Below are 18,631 nucleotides of genomic sequence, written 5' to 3' on the forward strand. Positions count from 1 at the left end.
TGGCATTGCTTTACCAATTATGGGGCTATTCGAGGAACCGCCCTTTCCGTTTGCTGTCATTAATACCGCAAATTAGCCCGGAAAGTGGAAGTAACCGGAGGGGAAAGCCGGGAGTCAAGGGCTCAACTAATAACTTCTACTTGCGTGAACAGCCCGTAAACCAATTTCTGCCGGCAGTGCTTTCATTAGCGCTGCCTCAATGGCCAAGGCACCCCGATTTCCAGGATTCGTCCTTGGCTCCGGCTCAGTCCAAACGATTATTGGGCTCTCCGCTTGTGCTAAAGTTTAAGCCTCTACTTCGCTGATTGCCAGATTTGTTAATTATGCACGTTATAATTAATGTTCGCTATCCCGTGTTGACCTGCCACTCCCTTTAACGCACTATCACCCACCCCAGCAAGCCCACTCCCACTAGCCAACTAATTGTCAATAAATTTGCCAGCCCAAAACATCATTTCCCAGCCGAGAATGTTGAGAACCATACCCATATCCTTGCCAGGGAAGCTCCCTGCTGTCATGCTGGCTGTCAGTTGCGCTTAATGCTTAAATGAAATCTAATCACGTTCTAATTTCAGTTAAGTGTCACAGCGAATTGTGCGACCCGCCCTTGGAATACGTTCTCTAGATCACCGATACCTCATCTTTGATCCCCTCCCCATTTGGCCCACTTCCGCTGCTCGTCTCCTTGTATTTCATTTCCCCCATTTAAGTGGCGCACTTCCACTTCGTCTGCTGTTTTATTCTTTTTTGGCATAGCGCCATTCGGAAAAAATTTACATTCAATGAAGGCCTGCAGTCGGGGGAAATGTTTAAAGGATATATTAGGAAACTTAAAGAGGATTGGAACTCTAACGAAAATGAGGTAATTAAAATATTAGGGTTATTAAAGTCCCCAGTAGAATCTATGGTAAATGACATGTATAAAATCTTTGGCATAATATACATAGGTCTCCCTTGATATTTATAGTGCTTTTTATTATACAAAGTATTTTATAAATTTTTTATTAATAATTTTACTGGACTCAATTTTACTGTTTAGAAGCTTATTATCTCCTGTTTCATTCTGCCCGCTAATGATCAGAGTTAGACGGTTTTCTCGACTGGTGGAAAAGTTGTATTCAATAGCGCAACTGGCGTTAAATCTCCCATGACCACATCCACCATCACTGCATGTTTCATAACTTTTCATTTGAAAACGACGCCGGAGGGGCCGGGAAACTATTTCGTTTTCAAATTAGCAAACGGTTTTCCCTTTGAAAATCTAGTTAATTAGCGCTCAACAACAAACAACTCGGGGAGAAAAAGCAACAGCGGCAGAATCATCACTATCATCGTCATCATCATCGTTTCGCGCCAGTCGGGCAACTTTTTTGGCGCAAAATAGTTAAAAAACTGGGTGGGAAAACTGCTCTGCAAACCACCCACTGGACACCGAAAAGTATGCAGTGCGAAAGTGTTCGTGAATTAAGCAATTAGCCAAGTCGAAGCAAAAGGAGAAATACAAGCGGAGAATTGCGAATCAGCCGGCATCCCAAGTTGCCTATATTGTTGCACAAGTCTGAAGCTGACCCACTGCTAATTGACCAATATTCCCGTCTTGGCCATTATTACCATCACGATACGGGTCCTGGCTTGGGTTTTGGTATTGATCCCCGTTTGGTATCCGTTTGGTTCTGGCATCGGCATGGTAATTGCAATTGCTGGCATTCCACTTTCCCATCGAAGCCCAGAGGTTGCGGGGACACAGCATAAATACAGCCAGCAAATGGAATTTATTCCAGCCAGCCACGAATTCCAATTTTGAGCATTAGCTTCCCTTTCCTTTGGTTCTTTCAAAGAAGCCATGGTGGCTTTTATGTTAACTGAATAAAGAAATGCTTCGATTTCTTATAGTAAAATGGGCATTTATCTCTTTTCATTGTTTAAAAACATGTGGCTTATATTCCTTTATAACTTTATAGAAAATGCGAAATCATGATTATCTGAAATAGAGTATTTTCCATTCGCATTGAGTTACATTGGAATACGTCTCTCTTTCTGTCGACTGCTTTTTGGCACATTGCTTATTGATTATTTTTACTAATTTATGTGCTAATAAAATTGTCAATTTGTATGCGTGCAGCGGCAGTTCGTTTTGGAGCGGATTCCACTGCTGTGAGTGGCTGCGATATCGTTGCGAAGGATTTCAGGGAGGAGTGAGTTGCCAAGGATGGCGCAGCTGACAAAACCATTAGACTTAAGTGTCTCCTGCTGCCCAGCGGCTGCCTCTCCTGTTTCCCTTTTTGTTCAAAGCCGTCGTCCTGTCTCATTGTCAGAGGGCAGAGTGCCAAAGGCGCTTACAAATGACGCTGCAGGACATTTCTGGTAATGATTTTCCGTCGGAGGCCAGCCAGCTTTGGCTTCAGTTTCACATTTTGGCCGGGAGCAGTCTCACCCATTCGCTGGCCAATCCAATCCTGTCTTTCCTGCGGTCTGGGATTTTAAACTGGCTTATTATGCCGCATTTGAGTTTAAATACGGCCGCAAGGATTTCGCCGATTGCCATGGGGCTATTGATAATCTTTCGCTCAGTATTTATGCAAATGTTCTGGAGAATTATGGCAAGCTTGGGAATTGAATATCAAACGAACAGAGTAGAGTTAAGGTAAGCCGCACACTCACAGGTTATCTCTAGAGAAAATAAATAAAAGAATAAATAAAGAAAATAAATATGGTATGTGTTCGATATAGGTTCAGCCGATCTGAGTTATCAGCAAGAGTAATCTGACTTTAATGTCTCATGCCTCTTCATAAGTGTCTATATATTCCATTGAAAGTGTGACGCATTTGTTGAGGGATATTCCAAATAAATGTGTAGAGCAAGTGATTGGAGCCGAACGCCTAATATAATGTTTTTCAAAGCTTACTAAAGCCACCTTATCCAGCTGTAATATATTTTCTAGGCGAACAATTTCATCACAGGAGCCCAATCTGCGTTTCCCCATCTTTGCGCCCTGAAATAAACAATATTTTCGCACATTTACCCAAAGCACCTACTTCCACTTAGCAACCTTTCGCCGGAGGAGCGCTGCTTTTACACCATTTGGTCCATTCGAAGAGGGTGGGAACAGGGGACCCTTGAGCAAACCACTTGATGACGAAGACATTTTGCCAGCTAAAAAATCGTATTTACAACATAATTTACACTCAAAGTGAGCAAGGAGAGGAGGTGGGGGAAAAGCCAGGCTGTGATGAAGAGCGGGCGAAAAGGGTGAACCTGGGCTGTGTGGCCCATTCAAAGTGCCACCACTCAAGTGCCACTTTGCCGTACTTGTGCCTGACCAGGATCCGTCTGAAAAATGGGACAATTTCATGGCCTTTAATGGCAAACTTTTAGTGGTCAATGCAATGGCTGCCGCACAACATCATCCAGATCCGGGAATTACCAGAACCGTCGTAAAGGAATGGCGAACTGGAGTGAAACTCCGCTCCTTACGTTAAATTATGTAAAAATATAATTCTCCTTAAAAAAAGAACGAGAAAAGCATTTGGTAGCTGGTGTATGGGAAAATGACGGAAAAGGTGAAAATTGTATTACACGAAGTCAAGTCGAGTTCTGCACTCGCTGATGCTTTCCGCTTGCCGCCCTTTGATGTCGTTGCGCGAAAATTGAATAAAAATAATTTGTAATGCGTTTGCACTGCGGCAGATGGCTGGTGAGTTTGTGGTTGAGCGCTGAATGAAATGGAAATTACGGGAAATTTTGTAAATTAATGAGATGTTAAGGGGGCGAACCAGCTTGACGTAATTAATGAAGAGAATGCGACCCAGCAAACCAATATATGGTAACGTATTTATAAATGCCCCCAAATTGGTGTTATTAGAGCCAACCTATGTTCGATCTACTTAAAGAATAAATGCATGGTTTTTCCTATTTTTTCCATACTATTTGTTGTATGAGTTGACAGATTCAAAGAAATACAATATATATAAAAATATAAATATAAACATATAAAAGAGCTAGCTTTCGCATATATGATTAAATTTAATGTTCTTGGTAAGCTTAAGTGTTTTAATGCACTATAAGTATATAAGTAAATATACACGACATGCTTCATCTTAATTCGTTATCGGCGGCAAGAAATTCGAAGAAGCCTTATCAAATCACAATACGAACAAGAGAGAGTGCTATAGTGGATTGCCTCGACTATCAGATACCTGTTATTCAGCTGGTAAATTAAAAAATAATAATAATAAAAATAAAAATTTTCAAAAGGTGTGTTTCAAAATTTAAAAAATAACAAAACAATCGTTACATTCTAGCTTTTACAGTTTCTGAGATCGAGGCGTTCATACGGACACACGGAAAGACGGACATACTTTATGCGGTCGGAAACGCTTCCTTCTGCGTGTTACATACTCTTCAACGAACCTAGTGTACCCTTTTAGTCCACGAGTAACGGGTATAAATTGAATTAAAGTTCGCTGGCAATACAATATGTTGACCGCTTAATCGCAAACAACAGTGTATCAAAGACAAGCGTTTACAATGGATCGCCTTTCCATTCTCCTCTTGCTTCTGGGAATCTCTCGGAGCCAGGCCCTTTTCTGTGGCGGGTCTATGGCGAAGGAGTGCGTACAGCGAAACCGTTGCCGTATTGGTACCGAAACGGGAAGGCCAATCATACAGTATAGAGGACTAATTAACGGCAATGACGGATGTGAATCTGGGCAGACCTGCTGCCCGAAAACGGAAATAGTAATGCTAATCGAGAGCTATCACTTGAATGTTCTTTTTTGACAGTTTATTGTCTTTGCAGTTACAATTTCCAGTACAGGTCGACAATCAACCGCTACCTGCTGACTGTGGCCATGCGAACCGTCAGGGATTGGGATTCACAATAACTAACCCGATGGACGTCGCACAGGACGGCGAACTGCCATGGATGGTGGCTCTGCTTGATTCCAGAAGCCATCTACCGATAGGCGGTGGCTCCCTAATTACGCGGGATGTGGTGCTTACATCTTCCACGAAGACCTACGAAGTTCCTGAGACCTACCTTATGGTGAGGGCTGGAGAATGGGACTTTAATAGCGTCACCGAGCAGAGAGCACATGAGGATGTTGCGATCAGGAAGATCGTACGACATGCCAATCTCGGTGTCGAGAATGGTGCCAATAATGCGGCCCTTTTGTTCCTCGCTAGACCGCTAAAACTAGACCACCACATAAATCTCATTTGTTTGCCGCCGCCGAATCGGAAATTTATCCATAACCGCTGCATCGTCAGTGGCTGGGGCAAAAAAACAGCCTTGGACAACAGTTACATGAATGTCCTGAAAAAGATCGATGTGCCATTGGTGGACAGATCAGTGTGTCAAAAGCAACTGCAAGGACCCTACGGCAAAGACTTTATTCTCGATAACAGCCTGATATGTGCCGGCGGAGAACCTGGCAAGGATTCGTGCAAAGGCGATGGAGGTGCCCCACTTGCCTGCCCACTACAAAGCGATCCCAACCGGTACGAACTGGTGGGTATCGTAAACTTTGGATTCGGATGTGGAGAGCCACTTCCTGCTGCCTACACTGATGTTTCCCAAATTCGACGCTGGATTGATTATAATATCCAAGCGAATGCAGTACACTATTCTCCCCCGTTCGGAAATGTAGGCCAATCACTTGTTTCTGTTGGTGGTGTTGGATATATTCCAGGTATGGGCCCAGGAAATTCTTTCGAAGGACCAGTTTCAGTCGGAGAATTTATTCCAAATGATGGCACCGTATCTGGCGGATTTGTATATGATTCAAATGGAATCCAAAATGGTGCCAATGGACTTCAAGGACCTCTTCAAATCGGAGGAAATGTTCCAAATGAAGGCCAAGGAAACAGTGGCAATAGATATGATCCAAATACGGAAATCGGAGCAGTTTCAGTAGGAAAACCTATTCCGAATGAAGGCAATCCATCTGGCGGTCTTGGATATGATTTAAATGGAATCGAAAAACTTAATCAATTTCCACATGTATTCCAAGGAAATGGTGGACTTCAAGGACCTCTTCAAATCGGAGGAAATGTTCCAAATGAAGGCCAAGGAAACAGTGGCAATAGATATGATCCAAATACGGAAATCGGAGCAGTTTCAGTCGGAAAACCTATTCCGAATAAAGTCAATCCATCTGGCGGTCTTGGATATGATTTTAATGGAATCGAAAAACTTAATCAATTTCCACCGGTATTTCAAGGAAATGGAGCCAATGGACATCAAGGACCTCTTCAAATCGGAGGAAATATTTCAAATGTAGGCCAAGGAATCAGTGGCAATAGATATGATCCAAATCCGGAAATCGGGGCAGTTCCAGTCGGAAAACCTATTCCGAATGCAGGCAATGTATTTGGCGGTCTTGGATATGATTTATATGGAGTCCAAAAACCGAATCAAGCTGGAGAATTCATTCCACATGTAGGCCAAGAAAATTATGCCAATGGACTTCAAGGACCTCTTCAAATCGGAGGAAATATTCAAAATGTAGGCCAAGGAAACAGTGGCAATAGGTATGATCCAAATCCTGAAATCGGACCGCCCACATTTGGTGCAACCGGTGCCGGAATGCAAGGAAATAATATCGATAATCATTATAATTACAATCTTGGCGACAGAGCAAAAAATGAATTGGGAGCGTTTCCTCTCGAAAATCCCAATAAGGATAATGTTATTAGCCTTAGTGATTTTGCATCCACAACCACCACTCCGAGTGCACCTATAAAATTGGTAATAGAAAAGTACTAACGTAGTTTTATAATTTTATCATAGAGCTACTAATCTATAAACATGTAATAAAAATATAAATCTAAAGCATTAAGATTACTATATAAGTGATTATAATTGATTTTTTTATTATCTGTCATTTAAATTGTGCTTTTTTTAAATGTTAAAAGCGGAGAAACACAGTATAAGCATGATTTGTTGATTAATTTTATAAACTGCCTTTAGGTCAGGCAATCTAATTTTTTGTTTAGTGGTAGCCATCTGCGTTTTTAGTTCCTGCTTGCATTACGCATTATAAATCTAGATTATAAAGCTAGATTATTAGCTAACATCAAGTTAGGCCATCAGCAGCTTGACACACTATCATCCTATTGATTCTGTGGCCCACCCAAAATCCGGCTAATTGTGCCCGAGTTTGGCTGGAGTTTATTACGAAGCAAGCTGGCCCCAAATTGCCGCCCACCAAATACAACCAATTTCGCAGAAACAACGCACAAAAACTGGCCCAAAATGGAGGCTTACTATAGTTACATGGCACTGAGAGGCGAACGTCGAATGTGGAACACATTGTGGCCCTATTGCTTTTAGCCAGAGTTCGCTTCTTGTTTATTTGTTTGTTTGACTGATTTGCTGTTGTTTATTTTGATTTCCGGCTCAAATGCCGAGTGGGCAGAGGCGGATCCTTGTCGATTTCTACATTGATTGTGTTGTCGCAGCAGGAGTTCGATTTCCTCTGCGGGAGTGTGTATATGTACTGGTGCTTGTGCAGCAGCAGATTAGTGTTGACAAACAGTCAAATGGCAAAAGGTGATGCCGGCTCCGGTGACATCATCATCAGGCCCTCCATAATCCCATAAACACCTCCCAACTGGAACCATTTCCGGGGGTGGAAAACCTTTGTTTGCCTCTCCACGCAGCAACATCAAAGGAACACTGAATCAGAATCCGAGTCTGCATGCGAATCCGGGAGTGGGCCAGTGAAAATGGCATTCCGATTGGCCTCGATAAGGAGTTTACTGCGCTTTTTGCCCTCCAACTTGGTCCATCGGATAGTTCAGACTTCATTATTATTTTGCATAAAAAATGCATTAATACGAAATTTATGTATTTGTTTTGCCGCTATATTTTTTTTTTGCTTAATATGTCACAGTCATAACTTCTGGTTTACTGTTTAACATCAACTGAGCTCAGCTCAGACATGGAATTACTTTTAGTGGTTCGGTAAAAAGCTTAATATTTCACTTTTATGCGGTATTTTTTACGGCACCTCGTAAGCGCAATATTTCTGCGAAATTTATGTTTATAATTTGAATGGGAGTGATTCATTTAAAAAAAATGCTTTAGGCTAATGAACCCGGATTAAAGGAGACAAACCCTATTACAAGTTTACGAGGTGAATAAGAATTGTACTAGACTAGCATTCTACTACTAGCATTCTAAACTTAAAAAAAAAAATATTTTGCATAAATAAAAAAGTATTATACAATTTAAACACCAACTTTCACTGTCCTGTTAAGCTTAATTGAAATTAAAATAATCTCTTTTCTTCATATATATGCATTACTGTGCATGTTGCAAGATAAGAAAAAATATATAATTGCTGAATAATATTGTTCATGTTTGCGTGCGCAAAAAGTCTTGGAAATTGTATTTGCATTTATTTCCTTTCCCGGCTAAAGTTAAACATTACGAATTAATTGAAATTAAATTATAATCATTCAGCTGGGAACGCAGTACGGTTTGTGTTTCTGAAGATAAATAGAACATAAAGGAGTCCCGAAGCACATGATATGTTAGTTCAGCAGAAACTCGTTTGCAGAACTTATGACGATGGACTTTGGACGTGCAAAAAATATGTGAATATATAAATTACAAGCAAATATATTGTGCAGAACCGAAGTGCCGAAAAATTCATTAAGGCTGCAAATGAAAAAGTAATTATAAACAATTATAAAAACGTCCACTTCACGCATGCATCCGTGAACTCCGAAAAAATAGAAGAGAAACGAAAATAATCGCAAACTTTTGCGCTGCAAACTTTTGCAAGCAATTAAATATATTTGTCACTTCAAAATGGCTGACAAGCCAGGGACCTTTTTGAAACCGCAACAGAATCGAGTGGTGCCGGGTGGTGCGGATGGCGGTGATCGTGGGGCTGTCAAACATTAAACTGAACCACATCTCCGGAACAACTTCTAGCCACCTCCCGGCAAATGCAAAGAAACCTTCAACCCGAGCATAAAGTTGCCTAGTAACTGGCACTCGTGACAAGTTCTGGCAAAGTTTTCTTTTCTCCCGCCATTTGTACTGCAGTTAACTGCAGTAGTGAAAATTTATAAAGTTTTAATCATGTGGAGCATTAGCAACTCATACTAAGCTGTTCGTGTGCTCACATCAATCAAGATGTCTTTAAGTAAAATGTATCATTTTTCAGCAAGTTATTTAAAAATCGAGAAGTTACTTGTCGGCATCGCTGTGACACATCAGATTATTTGAAATCCCACCTTTTCTAGAAAATAATCTCAAAAGCACAACATAAAATGAGGTTTTTTACGGTTTTTATGTTCGTTAAAATCAGCAAATAAGAAAGAATTGTAATGAATACAATATATATAAGTTATTCTTTGGAAACATCTAAGAAAGAGGGGCCATTGAAAATAATTCAATCATAAATCACGCGGAATTCTTAGTCAAAGTTAAGACAAGTCGAGGGTAATCATGGCCGAGCCAGATCCCAAACCAAACCGGTTTTTCGCTCATCGACCCCAACCGATCCCCAGGACCATTCTTCGTTCTCCGGCTGGTGAGAGTTACCAGCGGCAGGGACACTCTAGATGCAGCCAAGTGGAATCAATTAATCTTTGCTCGCAAACATTTGCCAGTGGCCCAGCCGAAAAAGCAACACCAGCATGCTGACATCTAAGGAGTCTAAGTCCGAAAATATGTAATGGTGGCCCTGCCGTTTCTCGCTCCAGTGCTGAGTGAAATGTTTCAAGAAAAGTGCAGCTTGCAGCTATGAAAAATGATAAATTTCACTTTGCAGCTCCCATTCCGGCCCCGGTTCCGTTCCTGCCTTCCCGATGCTATTTTATTATTTATCAAGCTTATTACGAAGGCAGCAGCATCCAAAGGGGGAAGCTTCGGGATCCTTCAGCTGCAACTGTGCAACGTCCTGGCAACCCTGCCATGGGATTGCCGCTCGGTTTGATATTGAAAAATTATTGCTTTTTATGAAATAGTGCCATAAATTATTCGTAATACATTAACAATTATTTAGTAGTTGTTTGCCTTCTCTCTCGCCGGCATCTACTCAAATGTGTGATATATGACTCGTACTTACTCAAGCGAGTCTCGACACACGAGAGGGCAGAAATTAATATTGTTTTGAAATCAATTACCTAAAACGAAAAAGCAGAAAGTGGGATACTTGGTATTAGGAGATAAATTTAATTTTAGCTTGTTCAATATATTAACAAAAGAAAAACAATTTAACTATAAAATCGAATCAACACTTAATTATAATGTTTTGTTAGCAAACTCTCAATATAATAATAATTCCTTGACGCTATATCATATCAAATCATATCAATATTAAACTAAAGATGCAGCCAACACGTATTCAAACAAAAAATTTTCGATCACAATTAATAAATAATATCCAAAATAGAACTAAATATTATAGCCATTCTTGTCGATAGTAATGTTATTACAGCACCACAACTTATCTCGAAGTTGAGACACAACCTACACTACTTCACTCTGGATCATCCTGCGCACTTTGCAATAAGCCGAAGATTAATCTTGAGCCAGACTTTATGTCACATAATGCTTCCCTTTTTTGGCATATTTACATCGACAAGGGAAGCCATCAGGCGGGTAAACACCCCCAGGACTCCTGCCCAGGACACTTTTATTGATTTATCACGTCTGGCGTGAGTTATAATTGGATGCCACGCGGGGCGGAGGACGTGTATCTGGGGGATCTGGGGGACCTGTCTCCCATCAAGTGCAAAGTGAAGCCGGAGCAAGTGACGTATCCTGGGCAAATTTATGGCATCTTTTACGAGTGTTGCCGCTTGTGTCTTAGCGATGGCTTCTTAAAGCCCTTCTTGGGTGGCGGTGCAAATTGTGTGATTAGCTGATGAAAGTGTAATTAAATTTGCGAGGCGGCACTTTGAGACGAGTGATTTATTTGTAAAGTGCCGCACAAGATTGCTTAAGTTTATTAATTATGTGTAATTAATTAACCGACTGGTTACGGTGTCAGATGTATTGTGTGAAATTAGTAGGGGAGCTGTCAAAAATTCTGCTTTTCGGTTTTTAAGTGTGTATTTAGGTAATTTAAGTCTTGATGGCCTCCTCAAATGAAGATTATATATTTGTTTAATTACGAAATACCTTCCTTTTAAAGTAACATATCTAGCTTTGAACTATGATATATTTTAGCCAATGTAACCCTCCAGCCACAATAAAATTCAGTCAGTCAGTATTATATAAACGACTATTTTCCAGATGTAAATATTCGACATGCGTTTATATTTGGAATGCCTAGCACAACATTTGCAAAATATTGCAGACACCGCTGTGAAAATATTCCACAGTTACACAGCGTGATGGAATATTTTAGGCTAACCATTTTTAATCATGCCGTTGGCACCTGAAGGAAAACAAACACCCATGAAACCAACTGCAGTTGCTGAATTTTCGGCCAGCCAGCAATTGTTTACCATGTGTCTGCGGCAAAATAGTTATCAAAATACAAACAAATTCTGGCGAATGCAATTAAAGGGATAGAGGGCGAGAAGAGGCTTCTACCATTAAACCATCTGTGGGCACAGGGGCCCACATTGAGTTTCCCACTTGTCAGGCGGCCCTGTTTGGGATCAGGAATCAAGATAGTATCCATAAGAGGGAGAACTGAATACATTACCCGTAATATTACACACATTTGCCTAGCAGGGAGCTGGCTCGCACCGCGCACTTCAGGAGCAGTAGGTACCCCTCCCTCTCTTCCTGCACAGAACTTCCTAGACCCGACACATATGCTTATAATGGCATTTCGCAACTGCCACTCAACCACCCATCCAACGGCAACCACCAGCTAGCAACCAACCACCAACAAGGAACTACGTCCGCAGGGCCAACATCACGAGTCCTGGCTGCTGTCGAGTCGTCATTGTTGTCGCTGATGTTTTCTATTGCCGCTAAAAGAGTTCATCGGCAAGCACATGGATTTGGACTTGCCCTGGAGTGTTAAAAAACAACGGTTACTAATATTTTGTTAGACCGATTTTTAGGTAAGTGTATATTGGATTTAACCAAAATAAATGACCTTATAAATAAAAAATTTCCCTTCTCGATTATTTAAGTTCAATGTAGTTTATCTAGTATAAGTTTCGTGGAAATTGTTACTATAACTTTGAATCGCAATTCACAGGCAGTGAATAATTTTGGCCATATCAGTGTATTACTTTTAGTATACTTTTAGCAAGGGTATTCTATGCTCACTTACTCTACAATTTTTCCTTTTCCCCTCGCCATGTTATTTCCTTGTTATTGTCATTTATGTAGCTGCACTTTGTTGTTGTCGTGTCCGTGGGTCGTGTTCTTTAATTGCGCCTTTTGCAGCAAATGTTGTTAAAACACACACACTCACAGACGCACTAACACTAGCAGCACTAACCAGACCGGAAGTCAATGACTTTTTGCCGGGAACTTCCAGCGGTTAAAATCCAAATAGAGACGTTAGCACTAGCTTAAGTGAGGCTCTACATGGCGCAATTGCTGTTATTGCTTTTGCGGATAACACGACCTTTAAAGGCACGCAAGTTGGCAAAAAGGATGTGAGCGGGACATTAAGTCATTTAGGTTTATTAGTCACAACGCAACCGGGCAGCATGGGGTTAAGTATATGGGTTAATTGCATAAGTTAAAGCCGAATGAAGCGGCTATTTAAATTATTGCATACCACGTGTGTCCCTCAGTTGGGCAAAAAAGGAGCGAAAGGCGAAGGAAGGTGGCGGCATAAATCATTGTTGGCATTTTTAAATTGGCTTTCTGGGCCGACACATTCCGCTCTTGCTGCTGTTGCGGCTGATGTGGCCGGTGCTCTTGGCCAGGATTAAGGCCAGCCCAAAGGAGCTCCCATTGCGCCAACGGCAGGTCCACAAAAAGGAAATGCCACGAAAGACAAGGCGAAGTGAACGGAAATTTAACCAAAATTGACTTAATTTGAATAAGCTGCGAAAAAAGGGCAAACAGAAATATGTGAAAGCAGAATTGAAGGTAGACAACAACGAAAGCGAAATAAAAAAGGCAAAAATAAGTTAAAAGATGTGAAACTCAATGTTCGATCCGGATATATTCACCTGGCCACTTTAAATGTATCTCTTCGCTTAACTTTTGTGGCAATGCCAACATCAAATATATTATTTTAATTTGATATTTATTAGCCAAACTATAAAATCACAATTTAATAATTATGTTCTAATTAAGTGCTATTATTGGTATATGCTAACCTTTCACTATTCGATTATCTATTTAGCAATTAATTATTCCTTTAATGAAATTTCCACCGGATATTGACACAAAATTCAATCAGCTCTCGGATGATCAGTCATTATTTTTCTTCGAAGGGACACGCCGAAATTCGTGTAGCGCGTCAAAGTTTCTCATGTTAAATCGAAATAAGTTTTCAGCAACATTTCGCCAAGTTTGCCAAACACTTGAAGGCGTCATCACGCACAAACAGACAGCCACGCAAATGCTGTCAATTGTAGCGCGAAAGTATGCAACACGAAATTATGAGTGGGTCTGCAAAAGTTTTCACGGAGGCGGAAAACCCTCGGACAGCCAACGTCCTTTTGTCCGGAGACGGAACTCGATATAGAAAGGAGACCTTCACGAAAGGGCCGAGGTTGTTGAGCTGTCCCATGCCTTGATTGATGAGCATGTCATGAACTTATGACTCTGATAGTTATAAATTATTATTATTTCGACATTGTGCTCTTGCCCGGAGCTAAATGCACAAAACTTTTTCCACGACGGCATCTTCCTTACTTCCATCGGGCCAAACATTTGACATCTAATTGACATTTAAAGTGCGCCCAGGAAAAAAGGAGTCGAATACTAATGATTACCGACCACGAGGTCAGTCAAGTGATGAATCATTTTGCATTTGAATGAAATATCTTCTTATTGCCTTCCTTTTAAAATGAGTGCAAGCATTTTTGTTGTTAAAAAGAGCACGATGTTTTAATGTTCATCTATCAAGATTGCAACACAGATAAAATACTTAAAAGTAGTTGATTTGTAGAATTTTGAAATATAAATATATTTTACTTCTCTAATATTTAACCCCACTTTTATAAATGGCTTTTCTAGCATACCCATTTAAAAAGCTCACCTTAAACTCATATTTCTACTAAACATCCACGGAAACCTTAACTTTCAAATTTCTTTAAAGCACTAATGACCAAACACATTTTCTATTTTCTGTTTGTTTGCGATTCTGCCTTGTCGCATTGCCATTGTTTTTGTTGCTGTTTATCATTTTGGCATCTTCATCGCTGTCATTAGGCGCACATTAAGCTGCCCACCTGCCAGTTTCAGGACCTTCCAGTTTCATGATCTCCCAGGAACTCGCGCCTGTTGCCCATTGGCCGCCTGCCCACCTGCCGTTTTATAAATGTTTCAAAAATACACCCAGAAAGCAAAATAAACGCTGGCACTACACGGTCGGAGACCAAAAGAAAAAAAAACAAATTTATAAAGAGGGAAATTTGATAAATGCTTCTTGCGGGTTTATTTAATGTGCGCCAAGTGCGTTCATTGTGTGAAATCATAAAAATAATAGGAAGAAAAAAATATAAGGAAAACGATGAAGGGGTGGTGGTCCATTTTTTATTAAAGTCCATGAGACCCTTTTGTGAAAGTAAGCAAAATAATGTATCGTCATTTTCATACACTACTGAGAACGGATCACTATATAATAGTGCTGCCTTAGGTATAATTAAAAATAAATAATTAAAATCAAAATTTACTCTCGTTGCTTTCACTATTGTAATGATCGAAGGACAATTTCTTTCTTTCTTAGCAAGAGTCCCAAAATTATTTGAAAAATAATAGAGACGAAATCATAGTTTTTTTGCATTAAAATAAAAATATGTTGTATTATACTGCAAGGATTTGCGTCTTTAAATGTGACTTTCTTAGGGGATACTTTGTTTCTAAGTCTTAAAGAAGTATATTTAGTCTTCGATTTTAACCGATTATGAGATATAATTCTGCCGTTTAAATATGCAATTTTATGAATTGCGTTCATCATCCAATTTAAATAGTTCTATTTAAAGCGGAATTATGATAAACCGAGCGTCCGCTGAATTTTGGATGACTTAAAGCTGCCAGGAACACCCGACGCTCGAAATGGAATTACCATTATTCAAAATAATTCCAGAGCTATGAATATGCAATGTGAAATTCATGGAACACGTTCTATGTCTTTGTTTGACAGCTCCGTCGAAAACTCAGGCATCAGTCCACGAATGCGAAAATGTGTGTATATATATTAATTTTCATGAGTCACATTGGCCACATATGACGCGCCACGATTATGAGGTTGGAGATAAGGGCTATTACTTTCATTGGAGGCCTCAACTTGCGTCTGAATAAAGTTTGGAGCTGCGTACTAGAAAAATGTTTCTTAAATTACATACATCATTTGGTAGTTGATTTTGTTTTATATTGAAGAATCGTCCTTATGTTATGCGTAACTATTTCTGCGATATTATAGCGAAAAATTTATGAATTTTGATTTTTTATTGTATAATTATTGAAAAAGTAAAATATTTACTTATAAAGTCATTCATAGAAATATGTATATTTTTAAAAGAATGGTTTTATATAATTTTTTTTAATATTTTGCAAAACAAATCAGTAGATAAGACACATTTTTTCAACAAAAATATCGATATGTAAACATCAGCTGCCCGTGTTGTTTTTGAATCACACAAATTATTATGAAATATAATACATATATTTAATATTCTTTGAAAGTTATTTTAGTTGCTTGTTTCTTATCGGGGATTATAAATAAAGAGAGTGCCATTGATACAGTCGCATTAATTTTCAATCCGAAGTCAAGTCGCATTGAATATGAGGCGCATATTTGCTCTTAAGGTTGTTTTGATATGGTGTCTTTCTGTTACAATCGGAAATTTCTGTAATAAACCTGTCAATTGGTGGGATTATGTAAGTAATTCATCACTTTGACCATTTTTTTAATTTGAACTACGTATCATTTTAGTAGCAATATAACCTTTTGAATAAAACTTATAAGCCAGTTAGCGACTCTCTGCCAGTAACCTACGATCATAATTATGGTGTTGCGTTCCGTACTGTACTTGGGAGTATAAATTTAAATAGGGTAGGAAAACACAGATTCCATGCCAAGAATTATCCATGTGACCAATACAACATACGATTCTATTATTGGCTTCATGAGTCCATCCCACGATCATGCGGGTCAGACTAATAGTACTATAAAGAAATTAAATTAATTTAAAATAATTAAAAAATAAAACTTGCGAAAATCTTCATTTTCTAGCAAAACCAATAATTATTTTATATTGTAAGGAAAAACATTTCCGCTTTCATAATTGGCAGATCAACAATAACCATGGTGGTACTGTGGCCTGAATAATTTGCGCACTTTCATTAAATTTACCTCCTGCTATTGTATATACGAAGTATATATGTATTCCCATTTTTTTCGTATTGGCCTTTGTTTTTAACAGCCAAGCCACGCCCCCATTGTCTGGCCGCATTAGCGCTAGGTCCAGTGAACCAACAACACCAGCCAGCAGCAACAATAAAGCATTTCTCTTCCTGTACGGGAACTTAATGAAAATAAATCTGAAAAAATGTAAACAAAGCAAAGGCGTCGAGAAAGAGGGGCGTGGCAGGGTAGTCGCCTGTTCACAGGTGTATGAATTAAAGTTGGAATTCAGCTTGGGGGATTTCTTGATGACGCATTCAACAGCTTGGAAGTAATAGACCCTAACAAACAAACCAAACAAAAAGCCTTCCCGCTGCCCTTAGAAAATGTAGTGCCAAATGAGAGCAGGAAAAAATAATTCAAAAAGGAGGTCCTGAAATTTAAGGAGGACGTGGAACTTAGCCAGGCAGTTTCTTTACAACTCAAGCACAATTACGGACTACTTGGAGCATGTGATATGCGACTTGCCACAGAAACATGAAGCAATTGTTTAAATAATAATGCCTTATTTGGGTTTCCCATTTCAAATAACTTTGACACTTAATCGATCCTATTTTCTCTCTTTTAATTGTGTTGATAACAAAATTGTAATTACTAAGCTCAAGAAATACATTTTATTAACGAGGCTCGTGCCTTAAATAATCTTTACATTAAAGCTATTTTTAGAGATAAGCATTTCTGGCATCTGACCTACTTAATATGCCCAAGGGAAGCCACACATTTTAAATCAATTACGAATATGCTACGTTCCATCTTTCAATCAATCAAAGTGAATTGGTTGCCGTGGCTTGTTTTTTCCCGCTCACTTAATATTGAATGCCATCAATAACAATAATTTTCATAAATATGATAAGACATAAATCACAAAGTAGCAGGCGCCACAAAGTGCCTGGCCAAGGGTCTGGATTTAGGTCCCCCTCCCGACAGGTCCATCAGTCGGGGTCACCACCCACCACCCATCGTCTGCTCTGTCACTTGGTCATGCGAGGCACGCGCTTCTCTCAGGACGACAGCGTCACAAAAAGAGGAAAAAATAAGAAGAACCAACTTTCAAAACCCGAAACTTACATACCCTGGCAATAATAGAATAATATTGATTTGTGGACCTATAAAGTCAGATGTACGCATAAAAGACCTTTACTTAAAAATGTAAGCATATATCTTATTTTAAATAGTTTGAAGCAAAGGTGTATATTATGTATTGTATTTATGTATTTATGATGCCAAATATTCTCATACAGAACTTCCTGTATTTGGAATGCTCTTGAATACAAGATGCCTTTGCATCTAAGATAAAAAATGCATAAACAGGTGCTAAATAGCCATATATATCAGATTAACATTACAATACCCTTTGCTAGGGCATAAAAAGAGCAGCTAAGCAGGGACCGCCCACTTGGAGGCGATGGGTGGGGGTTGTTTAGCGGCAGGACGCGGAAGGACGCGGCAACGTCACGTGGCGTTGTCATGGCGCAATAAAAATAAAAATCTAATTAGTATGCCGTTGACAGTTTAATCGTGATTACGCTGGCAAAAATGTCAGCTAAGCGTGGCAGAAGCGGTGGGTGGCGCTTGCCAGTGGGCGTTGGATGATGGGTGGTAGTGGGAGTGGGAGTGGTGCAGAGGCAAAGCGTCAACATCAACATGCCAACAGTTGATTCCTGGCTTTGTTGTTCCTGCTCTTGGACGTTGAGCTTGGCATTTCCGGCAGACGCCACATGCATCGCGTGCGTGTCACAACAACAAGTGTGTGTGGGCTGGCGGACGTGTGTATATGTGAGTGTTACCATGTGTGCGGGTGTCAAAAGTTTAGCACTGAAAATTGCCCGCCGGTCCGTTGCTGGTTTCCCGAGTGGGCGGCAGCAAAACGCTATACAAAAATATAAGAAATAATAAGCCATTTCTGGTGCAAAGGGAATAGAAGTGAACTGAAATCCGAGATGTTGTTCAATAGTTGATGAACATATAAAAAAATTACAAATATCTTTAAAAGAATTTTTCCTATTAAATATTGATAAAAACGTAGTTCTATGAAAAAGGTTGTAAAATAAATTATCAAAAGTTATGGGCTTACGAGGATGAACGTTCATTCCAAAAATTAATAGCGTTA

At 39.7% G+C, this 18,631-nt stretch overlaps 2 protein-coding genes across 3 annotated transcripts in view; one reads left to right on the top strand and one right to left on the bottom strand.

Annotated features, from left to right (window-relative positions):
- Positions 1-18,631, bottom strand: part of LOC117144382 — a 57,329-nt gene that overhangs the window by 14,735 nt on the left and 23,963 nt on the right. The gene's annotated exons all lie outside the window — the stretch shown is intronic.
- On the top strand, positions 4,517-6,853 carry LOC117144354. 2 transcript variants are annotated; one of them, XM_033309481.1, is made up of 3 exons: positions 4,517-4,738; positions 4,800-5,820; positions 6,031-6,853. In XM_033309481.1, the coding sequence occupies exons 1-3, from the start codon at positions 4,529-4,531 to the stop codon at positions 6,765-6,767; spliced, it is 1,968 nt and encodes a 655-aa protein (XP_033165372.1). In that variant the 5' UTR covers positions 4,517-4,528; the 3' UTR covers positions 6,768-6,853. The 2 variants fall into 2 exon arrangements, with proteins under 2 accessions (XP_033165372.1, XP_033165364.1); XM_033309473.1 differs by having other exon boundaries at positions 4,800-6,852.

The sequence above is a fragment of the Drosophila mauritiana genome, chromosome 2L (assembly GCF_004382145.1).
Source record: "Drosophila mauritiana strain mau12 chromosome 2L, ASM438214v1, whole genome shotgun sequence".
Lineage (NCBI taxonomy): Eukaryota > Metazoa > Arthropoda > Insecta > Diptera > Drosophilidae > Drosophila > Drosophila mauritiana.

What these genes read in the sequence shown, in the direction of transcription:
- LOC117144354 (XM_033309473.1), top strand. Translation starts at nt 4,529, where the DNA reads ATGGATCGCCTTTCCATTCTCCTCTTGCTTCTGGGAATCTCTCGGAGC. An exon ending in GCTGCCCGAAAACGGAAATA is followed by an intron (nt 4,739 to 4,799) that starts GTAATGCTAATC and finishes TTGTCTTTGCAG; the next exon opens with TTACAATTTCCAGTACAGGT.